The sequence below is a fragment of the Gorilla gorilla genome, chromosome 3 (genome assembly GCF_029281585.2).
Source record: "Gorilla gorilla gorilla isolate KB3781 chromosome 3, NHGRI_mGorGor1-v2.1_pri, whole genome shotgun sequence".
In the NCBI taxonomy this organism is placed as follows: Eukaryota; Metazoa; Chordata; class Mammalia; order Primates; family Hominidae; genus Gorilla; species Gorilla gorilla.
This window is the reverse complement of record NC_073227.2, coordinates 90,159,785-90,173,567: the sequence shown is the minus strand read 5'-3', so window position 1 is coordinate 90,173,567 and position 13,783 is coordinate 90,159,785. Positions and strand designations below refer to the sequence as shown.

At 33.0% G+C, this 13,783-nt stretch overlaps 1 protein-coding gene across 3 annotated transcripts; it reads left to right on the top strand.

The window, feature by feature from the left end:
- The first annotated feature begins 3,313 nt into the window (after positions 1-3,313).
- On the top strand, positions 3,314-13,783 carry CSN2 (casein beta). Of its 3 annotated transcripts, none has more exons than XM_063705119.1 (8): positions 3,314-3,361; positions 8,020-8,082; positions 8,947-8,973; positions 9,957-9,977; positions 10,076-10,117; positions 11,220-11,750; positions 12,683-12,724; positions 13,447-13,783. In XM_063705119.1, exons 2-7 carry the CDS (start codon positions 8,032-8,034, stop codon positions 12,686-12,688), a joined length of 678 nt encoding a protein of 225 aa, XP_063561189.1. In that variant the 5' UTR covers positions 3,314-3,361; positions 8,020-8,031; the 3' UTR covers positions 12,689-12,724; positions 13,447-13,783. The 3 variants fall into 3 exon arrangements, with proteins under 3 accessions (XP_063561189.1, XP_063561188.1, XP_063561190.1); XM_063705118.1 differs by having other exon boundaries at positions 10,073-10,117; XM_063705120.1 differs by lacking the exon at positions 10,076-10,117.

Below are 13,783 nucleotides of genomic sequence, written 5' to 3'. Positions count from 1 at the left end.
TTCTCAAAATTGGTCTCTTCTTAGGTCAGGTCTTTGCCTTTCTTGCCACCTCTAGCCATTCAAGCCATACGGCTTATTACTAATAAGTAATAAGTATTAAGTAATAAGTAATACTAATATTACTTAATAGTAATAAGTATTACTAATAAGTAATAAGTATTATTACTAATATGGTATATACTAATGAATTATTAGTATGTTAGCTTAACCAATGTCTGATGGTTTGCCATTTTTAACACAAACACTAATAATCCCAACCCTATCCTAACAATTCTCTTAACCTATTGATACTAAATCTCCACCATCTTGCCATACAACTACTTAGATTAAAAAAATCTGATATATAATCTCATATAAGTCATAATTATTGCTCGTGGATTTGTTATTCATTTTCATTTTCACATTAACCAAAAATTTCTGCTCTTTCAAAATTACATATATTTAAGATGTACAACATGATGTTTTGATACTTATATAGTGAAATGATTACTGTAGTCAAGCAAATTAATATGTCCATCACCTCACATAGGTTACTCTTTTTATCTTGTGGTAAGAACATCTAAAATCTACTTTCAGCAAAATTTTATTATTCAATAAAATATTAATGATTATCATACTCACACTGTACATTACATGTCTAAACTTATTCATCCTACGTAACTGCAGCTTTGTTTCCTTTGACCTACATCTCCTTATCTATCTTCCACCCTGAACCCCTGATACCCATCCTTCTACTCTTTGTTTCTATATATTCAATTTTTAAAACAAGATTCCACATATAAATAACATTGTGTAATATTCGTCCTTCTGTATCTGGCTTAGTTGACTTAAAGATTCAACTATGTATAACCATGTCCTTCAATTTCAGTTGAGAACTCCCCCTTTCACCTCACTAGAACATTAAGACCATTTAACTTCAACTTCTCTACCTTTTATCTCAAACATGTATTATATCTACTTTTCTTCTTCTTCCTTTTTGTTTTCTTAGGAAAACTGGTACATTTTTTATAGGTCTTATTCTTTTCGCCATGACTGTACAGGAACTTGTTCCATTAATTTACTCCCACTTCTTTGGTATGTTTCAACTCTTTCCTTATTGGCCTCTTTCTTGTAAGCTACAAGTCTTCCTTACCCTAAAAATACCTTCCTGTGGTTCTGATTATCCCTGTACAGCTAGTCACAATCTTACAGTTCTCCTTATCTCCTCTTCTAAGTTTCTCAGAAGGGCAGTACACATATGTTACTTTTAATTCCTCACAAATTACTTACTTCTTAACCATTTGGAGTGTATCTCAATCATCTGTGTAGCATTTCACTGTTGACCTCACTTGCTTCCTCTAGCAATGCAGGATATCAAGGAGAGGAAGTGGATTCTGTACTCTCTTCTTCTTGATACTGTGGTTTTTTGTTTTTGTTTTTGTTTTTTCCTATTTCCTTTTGCTATACCAGCCCCTGTAAAAAGAAAGGATACTTGAATTTTGTTTTCTACAATTTCTTTTCTCACTTGATACTCTTTCCCTAGAGACCTTCACTTACTCCTTTGAAGGGAGAAATTACCTTTAAAAATTATACTCATGATTATTTCTTGAGTATCACATTTAATTTAAAACATCTTCTGGACACCTTCAAATTTACCATGTACAAGGTTTTACTCAGTGTTTCATTTCTAATTTCAGCCTGGTTTCATATTTTGATTTATAACATGGCTAACTTTTCAGTCACTCAGGCATAATATATTAATTCATTTCCCCAATTTTTCACATTTCTCATATTTTAATGAGAAGTTTGTCTTTTTATTGCCTAAGATGCCCAGGACCATTTCCCTACTTGAGATCATCATAATGTCTGTCTTAGGCTACTACAATAACGTAACGTAACAACTTCCTTTACTAGGTTACCTGAGTTATTGTCATAAAGTCATGAAATCCAAGAAATTTTACAATCCATTTTTCTTTCAAATCTCTAATATATTTGCTTCCACTGAATTATGTCACAGTGCATGCCTGACATTCACAGTCATCCATGATCTGATTCTATCAAACCTCTGCAATTGTAACTTGCAATGTATGCCCTCTGAATATCCTCAAACTGGTATGTTGCTCTTTCAGTTCCTGTGTTTTCTTCAGCCAAAATATCTATCCCCATTTAATCATCTCGCAAAATTCTACTCATTCTCTAAGGCTCAACTAAAAGAGCAGTTCCTTAATGGCAAGCTCCCCTGCCACACACAGCACAGAGGCCCTACTTTTCCAATTCAGACATAATTAAATTCTACATATTTCAACCAAATGCTACATTGATAGATAAATTTTATAAAAAATTATCGGAAGGTTAAAACATGGGCTCTGGGACTCACATGTGATCAAACAGAATCACATGTAGTCAGACAGATCTGAGTCCAACTGATATCTTTGCCACTAACAATATGGTTTTGAGCAAGTTACTTAACCTTTTGGCATCTCTGTTTTCTCAACCTAAATATGAAGAGGAGAGCTACCTCATGATGTTCTTGTGAAGATTATACAAGATAATATCTTTGCTTAGTGCTTGGCAAAGGGTTAGAACTAAGCAAAAAAACCCATCATTAATATTATCATAATTATGCTTGACCTGAAAAGAGATAATCAATATTAAAAGGTAAATAAAACTCCGTGATACTTTGCAAAATTTTTATTACAGATTTACTGAGGATTTTGCCTATACCAGCCACCCAGATTCCCTCTTCAAGTTGTTCCATTACAGAGGAAAGTTTATTTATCTTGTGTACAAAATATTTGTTTTAACTAAATAATTTATTTTTTTTCCGAATCAAGTGGCCCTGGGAGAAACAGTTTGCCTCACATAACTAAGCTACCATCATGGACTTGTTATCTTGTCAGTTTCTTCATTTCAACATAAAGCACTAACAACTGCTCAGGTTCACATGAAACTGTGGCCTTTGTGAAGCCCTGTGTATCTCTAGCGTTCACATACAATTTTCCCACAACTGAAATCTCAAGTCCCCACTAGGCCCTAAAGAGACCTAATTATGTCCATAATAACTTGGGGACAGGGCCAGAGTATCACTGTCCTCCAGTCATTGTCTTTTGTTATTGAATAATTGCATTTCCTGGACAGGTTTCTTTTATCAACTTGTGAATTGTTCCCTTGTTACAATGATCCCTAGAATTTCTGGGGATATGTAATAGGCAGAAATCATTTTCTAATCATGTGGACTTCTTGGAATTAAAGATCGCTATTGATCTTATTTCAAACCACAAAATTAGCGTGTCGTTAAATATAGTATATAAACAGTCACAGAAGCTGATGGACCATCATCCATCCAGCACTACCTTCACTTCTCTTCAATCTTGGAAAAACGGTAAGAACTTTAGATACAAATTTGTTGTATCTTCTCTTAACCATGTATTTCAAAGTAGCTTGAGCTATAGAAGGAACGTAGTTACTTAAAATATAGTGTTTGAAATAAAAGTATTTAAGGTAGTACTGAGATTATTTTTAACACTTAGGCTAAAAAAGATAGAAGTGCCCAGAAGAATTTGGTAAAAAAAGTTGCAATGACACACAGCCTTCATGAGTTTAAGAAAATATAATAGCTAATTTTATGCATATATATATATATTTAGTATGAGGCTAGTTCATAGTTAATATTAAAAGGAGATTCATTTTTTTGAATTAATCTTCCAATTTGATTTAGCATATCACAGTTATAAAAAGAATTATACTTAAATTACCGTATGGGTAGATAAATAATTACTGGAAAAGCTTTGTCCAGCAGGTAGTTTATAGCAGTAGCATACTGAGTTGAGAAACGGAGGGAATGGTATGGGGGCATTTACTACTTTAAATGTTTATAAACAATGTTTTTAGAAGAGTTTACTCATCAAACTTGTCTAGAGCCTCAAACTTCCCAGTTTATTATCTAGTTTGTAATATTTCAAAACAATATTAAAATGAGACAGAAATACAGAATTAAGTTAAGAAGAAACAATGTGGTTTACTTTGTAAGAAAATTCTTAATGGGGTAGAAAAGACTTGGAAACCATAAACAAAGATAATAGATGATATAAAAGAAAAAGTAGCTTAGAGTGTACCAGTCGATAATGAAGCTCTGGCTTAAAAATTAGTTTATAAAAGTATACTAGTATGTAGTATATTTATAGTATATAAATGAATATAAAAACTAGTATAATTAGTATTAGTATATATTGGTATATTAGTATATAAAATTAGTATTGTAATTATATATTCATATATAAAATTATATATATTAGTAGATTAGTATTAAAATTAGTAAAGTTTATATTACTTATAAAATATAGAAAATGCTGTGGGATCTTCCCTATGTGTAATTATATATAATAGAGCATTATATTCTGTTTCTGAACCCTAACATAAAAAATCTGGGAACTTATAGTGGTCTTAGGCAAAGTAAAATTAATAAAAACTTAATTAACTCATAAAAAATCTAGAAAAAATATTTGTTTCTGTAATAGAGTTATGTTCAATCTTCAGATATTGAAAAGAACATCTCTCAAATAAATTAGAGACTTTTTTGATGAAGTATTTTTAGTTCAAAAATTTAGTTCAAAAATTGAGTTTCAATATCTGAGAATGAAGATTTGAGTGGCGAGTAATATTGTGGCACAAACATTATTTTGAAATAAATTACAAAAAAATGTAAGAACACATAACAAGGAGATGATTTCGTATATTTTGGTCAAAAATATTAACATATATTTCACAAGAAGAGGTAGTCCCAAGCTCGGCAGTGGGCAAGAGGCCCTGACCTCTTGGCGGATCATCAAGAGAATCGTGTGTACATTTTAATACAGAGAAGAGAAGAAGCCTAGTGTACAATCTCTAAAGTCATGTGGCATAAAGGAGAACAGACATTATTAGCTATGTGGGGAAGATGGATATAAACGGAGAAGAAACAAACTCAATAGTCCAACAAAGTCTCTGGATAGTGACACAAATAAGGAAAATGTTAAAATGAAAACCTCAGTCTTATTGGAAATGAGGAGAAATAAACTAAAATAGTCATGGTAACCGTTTAGTGAAAAGAAAAAAGGTAAAAATAAAATGTGACTTTTTTGTACACATTTTCTTGATCAGTCTCTTCCAGTAGAACTGAGGCTCCATGAGGGAGTAATATCAGGACTGTAATATTTTGTTCATTGCTGCGGTCCTGGTCCCTAGAAAGTGTCTGGCAAGAACAGATTCTAAAGAAATATTTTTAAGTTAATGAATAAATCTTTTTTTTAATTTTATTTGTCTTTTTAAATTATTATTATTATACTTTAAGTTTTAGGGTACATGTGCACAAAGTGCAGGTTTGTTACATATGTATACATGTGCCATGTTGGTGTGCTGCACCCATTAACTCGTCATTTAGCATTAGGTATATCTCCTAATGCTATCCCTCCCCACTCCCCCAACCCCGCAACGGTCCCGGGTGTGTGATGTTCCCCTTCCTGTTTCCGTGTGTTCTCATTGTTCAATTCCCACCTATGAGTGAGAACATGTGGTGTTTGGTTTTTTTGTCCTTGCAATAGTTTGCTGAGAAGGATGGTTTCCAGCTTCATCCATGTCCCTACAAAGGACATGAACTCATCATTTTTTATGGCTGCATAGTATTCCATGGTGTATATGTGCCACATTTCCTTAATCCAGTCTATCATTGTTGGACATTTGGGTTGGTTCCAAGTCTTTGCTATTGTGAATAGTGCCACAATAAACATACGTGTGCATGTGTCTTTATAGCAGCATGATTTATAATCCTTTGGGTATATACCCAGTAATGGGATGGCTGGGTCAAATGGTATTTCTAGCTCTAGATCCCTGAGGAATCGTCACACTGACTTCCACAATGCTTCAACTAGTTTACAGTCCCACCAACAGTGTAAAAGTGTTCCTATTTCTCCACATCCTCTGCAGCACCTGTTGTTTCCTGACTTTTTAATGATTACCATTCTAACTGGTGTGAGATGGTATCTCATTGTGGTTTTGATTTGCATTTCTCTGATGGCCAGTGATGATGAGCATTTTTTCATGTGTCTGTTGGCTGCATCAATGTCTTCTTTTGAGAAGTGTCTGTTCATATCCTTTGCCCACTTTTTGATGGGGTTGTTTGTTTTTTTCTTGTAAATTTGTTTGAGTTCATTGTAGATTCTGGATATTAGCCCTTTGTCAGATGAGTAGATTGCAAAAATTTTCTCCCGTTCTGTAGGTTGCCTGTTCACTCTGATGGTAGTTTCTTTTGCTGTGCAGAAGCTCTTTAGTTTAATGAGATCCCATTTGTCAATTTTGGCTTTTGTTGCCATTGCTTTTTGTGTTTTAGACATGAAGTCCTTGCCCATGCCTATGTCCTGAATGGTATTGCCTAGGTTTTCATCGAGGGGTTTTATGGTTTTAGGTCTAACATGTAAGTCTTTAATCCATCTTGAATTAATTTTTGTATAAGCTGTAAGGAAGGGATCCAGTTTCAGCTTTCTACATATGGCTAGCCAGTTTTCCCAGCACCATTTATTAAATAGGGAATCCTTTCCCCATTGCTTGTTTTTCTCAGGTTTGTCAAAGATCAGATAGTTGTAGACATGCGGCATTATTTCTGAGGGCTCTGTTCTGTTCCATTGGTCTATATCTCTGTTTTGGTATCAGTACCATGCTGTTTTGGTTACTGTAGCCTTGTAGTATAGTTTGAAGTCAGGTAGGGTGATGCCTCCAGCTTTGTTCTTTTGGCTTAGGATTGACTTGGCAATATGGGCTCTTTTTTGGTTCCATATGAACTTTAAAGTAGTTTTTTCCAATTCTGTGAAGAAAGTCATTGGTAGCTTGATGGGGATGGCATTGAATCTATAAATGACCTTGGGCAGTATGGCCATTTTCATGATATTGATTCTTCCTACCCATGAGCATGGAATGTTCTTCCATTTGTTTGTATCCTCTTTTATTTCCTTGAGCAGTGGTTTGTAGTTCTCCTTGAAGAGGTCCTTCTCATCCCTTGTAAATTGGATTCCTAGGTATTTTATTCTCTTTGAAGCAATTTTGAATGGGAGTTCACTCGTGATTTGGCTCTCTGTCTGTTATTGGTGTATATGAATGCTTGTGATTTTTGCACATTGATTTTGTACCCTGAGACTTTGCTGAAGTTTCTTATCAGCTTAAGGAGATTTTGGGCTGAGACGATGTGGTTTTCTAGATACACAATCATGTCATCTGCAAACAGGGACAATTTGACTTCCTCTTTTCCTAATTGAATACCCTTTATTTCCTTCTCCTGCCTGATCGCCCTGGCCAGAACTTCCAACACTATGTTGAATAGGAGTGGTGAGAGAGGGCATCCCTGTCTTGTGCCAGTTTTCAACGGGAATGCTTCCAGTTTTTGTCCATTCAGTATGATATTGGCTGTGGGTTTGTCATAGATAGCTCTTATTATTTTGAGATACGTCCCATCAATACCTAAATTATTGAGAGTTTTTAGCATGAAGGGTTGTTGAATTTTGTCAAAGGCCTTTTCTGCATCTATTGAGATAATCATGTGGTTTTTGTCTTTGGTTTTGTTTATATGCTAGATTACGTTTATTGATTTTCGTATGTTGAACCAGCCTTTCATCCAAGGGATGAAGCCCACTTGATCATGGTGAATAAGCTTTTTGATGTGTTGCATAAATCTTTCCATACATATTTATAACTTCTTTATGCCTTTTGAAAAATTCAATAGTGTAAATGGGACTTTTTTAAAAGTGGGGATAGAGTTGTTAGCTGAAAAATCTGAATAGCTGGCAATGAAGTTTGGAATTTGAAAAATGAGAATAGCAAGCCAGAATTGATTTTGACCTCAGTCGTGTGATATAACTTCTATTTAGTATTTATTCTATTTATTTTCTAAATGCAGATATTTTTGTTATACATTATCTCTCTTTTTTTTTGTTTTATAAAAAGTAACCTTACCTAAATAAGAAAGTATATCCAATTGACGAATCTTCCACCATTCCATTTTTTCTACATTCACAGGACTTAGTAGCCATGAAGGTCCTCATCCTCGCCTGCCTGGTGGCTCTTGCTCTTGCAAGGGAGGTATGTGCACAAAAAAAAATTCCTAAACAATCAGTAAATAGTGGACTATATGCCTATTTGTAGAGAATAACATCACCAACATTTTTTACTGTATAAATAATGAAGAATTTCATGAGAATTCTCTTGGCTTCTATCAAAATCATTTATATTTACCCACTGTCTCAACATTTTCCTATAGTGCCCCAAATGCTTCCTACACCAATGTGCTGCTAGTCACTAAAGAAAAAGCAAACAAATCAATAAGTAATAAAAAATCATAAAAATGGCAACAAAATATAATATTGCATAAATACAACTCCACAGATTCTCAACCTAGATAAATATGTCTTATTCCAGTGATAAAATGTATATATACCTTACAGCCTAGGGCACTGGTTCAAATCCTGTTTCTGTCTGTACAAAGACATCCATGGGATGAAGTACAGACACAATCATAATCATGATCATAAATATATTAATAATATAATAAAAATATTTAATACAAATTAAAGCAACTCTTCTTTTACCCATAAAAAACTCTGTCTTTAATAAATGTAAGATAAAAATATATTAATAAAGATTACTAAATATAAAAGACATTAAAGTAATTACCTTTCAAACCTCAAAAGTCATATAACATTTTTTATTTCTCAAATATGTGAAAGAGATAGCTCTGCATAAGTGATGTAAAAATTAAGTAGGATGCATGTTTAACAATGAGTTAGCTATAGAAGTTGAATTTTTAAACATCTTTTCAGAAGGAACAATCCAATGCATCCTCTGAGGTGAGATTTTTTTTTTAGAGAATATTTATGAACCATAAAATAGTAAAATTCTCTAATGATCTAGAAGATTTAGCTGGTTGTCAATTTTTTTTTTCCACAGACTGTAGAAAGCCTTTCAAGCAGTGAGGTAAGTTAACATTCTACCCAATTTTAGAACAGTAAAATCCTGTGCTATTTTTCTATGGTGTTACATCATGGCAGTTAAGCTAATGCAGCTATGTTAATGACATATAAGTTCTAGTACATATTTCTTTTATATGTGTTTAAGGACAATAAGTATCTGGATAATACAACATTCTAGAACTTTGTAAATTGGCTTGCTACTTGAAATTGTGTTATTTTGCTTCTTTTTTTTTTAATGAACCATATAGTCCTGTTTTCTGCCTTGAACTCTCTTTACTCTGAACTTATTCACCTTAAGCATATATTGACAGCCTTCTATGGGTCAGACATTGACTAGGAGCTGTGGTACAAACTGAAAAGTTAGAGATGCCAGTGATAGTTAAGAGCTTGCTAAGTAGTAGGTAGGCAGACGTGCAAAAGGACACATTTTGTAATTACAATAGCCACTTTAGTAAATAAGCGAGATTTAGTGTAGTCCTAAATCTACCTGAGAGAGTCAGATAGATATTTATTCTTACACCACTCTTCTTGGGTGTGTGATCACTTGATAAGTAAATGGTACATCAATAGATTCTGTCTCTTCAGAAAGGTTATATGATCCTTAAGGGAAGTGTTTAACTCTTATGATTCATTTGAAGTGATCATAATGTATCAATTGTTATTAGAATATATTTTCAACGAGTATTTCCTTTTTTAAAAATCAGATGGGGTTTTAGAGATCATTTGTTGTCAGGGAATGAGCATGGTGGTAGAGAGAAATTAGCATCTATTAATTGCTTTTTTTCGTACCATGTCCTTCTTGACTGCATTCATCTGACTTTCTTTTACATAACAAGCTCATATAGAACAGTTTAATACATAAGCTTTAATGATTATACAAAGTTATTAATGATATTGTCAAAGAATTAATGCCTTTATTTACTGATTTATATTGCAAAGTAAGAATTGTTAAAACTAAACCTAATTTTATTTTATATTTTTCTGTAGGAATCTATTACAGAATACAAGGTAAATTTTCACATTTAAAATGTACACATTTTCAAAATTTCCTCCTTTTAATTTTTACAGATGGTAACATATCTTTATATATGATTTATCTTTAGCAGAAAGTTGAGAAGGTTAAACATGAGGACCAGCAGCAAGGAGAGGTAATTTGTTAATGATAAGTATATGTCTAAAATTATTATAAAGTATAATACATACAAAAATATTTATAATGTATATGTTGATTCTAAAGAATGATAATAAAATAAATGCCATATACACACCAACCACTGTAAAAAATTAAACATTGATAAAGTCAATATATTTTCTAGGATATGCATGCATTTTTAAACTCATAATTAATTTCTAGAATACAGACTAAATACATAATGTTATTACTAATGGTATATCTGTTTTCAACAAGTACACATTGGTGGGAACATTTCCAGGTTGGGAACTATGATCCTCTTATTCTCAAGGTGGATGTGGTAATGAAAAGGTGTATACGGCTGGTAAAAAAATCTATGTAAAATTTGTCCCATATTGCCTTTATTCCCATATGGACAACACAAAATCCTGTATTTCATTAAATTACATATATGGTGATATGTTTACCCAATTATAATTTTCAATTGCTTTGTGTATCAATGAATTGTTTGGAGTCACATAAAATATTTCTAAAATCAAATTTAAACAAAAAAATTGATGTCTCTTGAAAGACTCAGACTATCTTCTCCCAAGGGAAGGAATGTAAGAATTTGGCCAGTGTTAAATTACTTCCTGAGATTAGCCACAAATTAAGACTGATTTTCTTTTTCATCAAACCAAAACAAAACAAAAATAAACCTTGGAATTGTCCCTCTAAGTCTTTTTAAACTGATCTCTTTTCACTGTATGAAAACAATTTGGTCTACTATTGGCACAACTGTATTGAAAAGTAAATTCTCTCTGAAGACCAAAGTGTACAGCTACAGCTATTCAGGCAACTCAGGAAAAGGTTAAAAAAAGTGTTTCTGAAATATCCAAACATTGATTTCACTTTGGCCTGTGGAGTTACCCATGAAGTGAGTGGATTAAAATTTTTCAACAAACAGTTTACTCATTTTTCTTCCCATGACTCAAGATAATTTCTTAACCAAAATAAGTGAAATATTTTCTCCTCTCTTTTTACTCATTTATCATTGTCTAACAGAGAGAAATGAATTCATTATGAATGGCAATTATAGCTTAATCAAGGACTCAAAGATTGTTTTTCCTTCTTTCCAGGATGAACACCAGGATAAAATCTACCACTCTTTCCAGCCACAGCCTCTGATCTATCCATTTGTTGAACCTATCCCCTATGGTTTTCTTCCACAAAACATTCTGCCTCTTGCTCAGCCTGCTGTGATGCTGCCTGTCCCTCAGCCTGAAATAATGGAAGTCCCTAAAGCTAAAGACACTGTCCACACTAAGGGCAGAGTGATGCCTGTCCTTAAATCTCCAACGATGCCCTTTTTTGACCCTCAAATCCCAAAACTCACTGATCTTGAAAATCTGCATCTTCCTCTGCCTCTGCTCCAGCCCTTGATGCAGCAGGTCCCTCAGCCTATTCCTCAGACTCTTGCACTTCCCTCTCAGCCCCTGTGGTCTGTTCCTCAGCCCAAAGTCCTGCCTATCCCCCAGCAAGTGGTGCCCTACCCTCAGAGAGCTGTGCCTGTTCAAGCCCTTCTGCTCAACCAAGAACTTCTACTTAACCCCACCCACCAGATCTACCCTGTGACTCAGCCACTTGCCCCAGTTCATAACCCCATTAGTGTAAGTCCAAATTTACTGGCTTTGCTGTTTCATTCAAGATGTGTATGTGATGGTAGAATAAAAGAATAAATGTAGAGTAAATGAATTAAAAAAACAGTTTAGATAAGTGATTCTTTTATTATTATTGTTATACTTTAAGTTTTAGGGTACATGTACACAACGTGCAGGTTAGTTACATATGTATACATGTGCCATGTTGGTGTGCTGCACCCATTAACTCGTCATTTAACATTAGGTATATCTCCTAATGCTATCCCTCCCCCCTCCCCCCACTCCACGACAGGTCCAGGTGTGTGATGTTCCCCTTCCTGTGTCCATGTATTCTCATAGATAAGTGATTCTTAATGCCTACCTATACAATTGAATCACCTGGAGAACTTTTCCCCACAAATCCCAATGCCTAAGCTTACCCAGAGATTCTGATATAATTGTTCTAGTTTTTTGTGTAGAGGAAACTGAGTGTTGAGAAAAAAACTGTTGCATGAATTCTGGTTTAATTAGTCTGTTGAGAATTCTGATTTAGATAAAGTAATTAAGGCTTACAAAAGCCAGAATTAAATTTAATAATATGATTGAATTTGGAAAAAAAAGCTAAAAAATGTTCTGTCATTTTCGTTGTGCACATCTATTTTACACAAGCCTTACTTCACATCTTGTTTTTGCTATAAGTATATATGAAGGCAAAAGACTGAGATGCTTATTTCACTACTTACAACATTCTTAAGGCAAGTTTTCTTACTAAGAGGTTATTTATTTATTTATTTATTTATTTTACACAAGCCTTACTTCACATCTTGTTTTTGCTGTAAGTATATATGAAGGCAAAAGACTGAGATGCTTATTTCACTGCTTACAACATTCTTAAGGCAAGTTTTCTTACTAAGAGGTTATTTATTTATTTATTTATTTATTTGTATTTGTTTATTTTTAAGGTCTAAGAAGATTTCAAAGTTAATTTTCCCTCCTTATTTTTGGTAAGTTTTGGGAGTTTGGAGATTAAATTGATCGTTTTTATACATGATGTCTTTTTACATTTAATTCTCCTAGAGAAGTCCAATACAGTGAAAATTTCATACATACAAGAACTTTTTTTTATTAATTATCAATTTAATGGTTGACTATCATTTACTGACCTGAAACTATCTATCTTTTGCATTTCAAATAACTTTAATTTTATTTATGTACTATTGACAGATTTGACTGGCTTGCTTTCAAGGGCCTATATACTTACATTTGATTATCACTATTTTTAGGAAAGACAGAATATATACTTATTTTACTTTTATGGAAATACGTTTGAGCTTTTGTCAAAAGCCTATTTGCATTTTTATTTCTAACCTAGCCTTCATAAAATTTGTATTTACTTTACTTAAAATTATCTTTTAATTCATGAGTTAAAATTACTCCAAGTGTAAAGGTTAAAAAGAGGAGAGAACAGCATTGCAATTCTAAGATATAAAGCCTTTTGGGATTATGAAATACTAGACATTTCACTGAAACAATTTCAAGTTCACTAATATTTGATGAACTTTGGTGAAGTTTGGTGAACAAACTTTACATGCCTCCAAACCACAACAGAATGCATTTGCAATGCAATTTCTTTTGTGAATTAGTCACACCAAAGTTAAAAGTGAAGAGAGTTGAGTAGTTACATGTTATAACATAACTAATTATATATTTGCTCTCTATTCCACAGAATTGACTGAGACTGGAAATATGATGCCTTTTCCATCTTTGTATCACGTTACCCCAAATTAAGTATGTTTGAATGAGTTTATATGGAAAAAATGAACTTTGTCCCTTTATTTATTTTATATATTATGTCATTCATTTAATTTGAAATTTGACTCATGAACTATTTACATTTTCCAAATCTTAATTCAACTACTACCAAAGAAGTTCAATATTCATTTGGAAATGCTACAAACATATCAAACATATGTATACAAATTGTTTCTGGAATTGTGCTTATTGTTATTTCTTTAAGAATCGATTTCCTTTCCAGTCATTTCAATAAATTATCCTTAAGCATA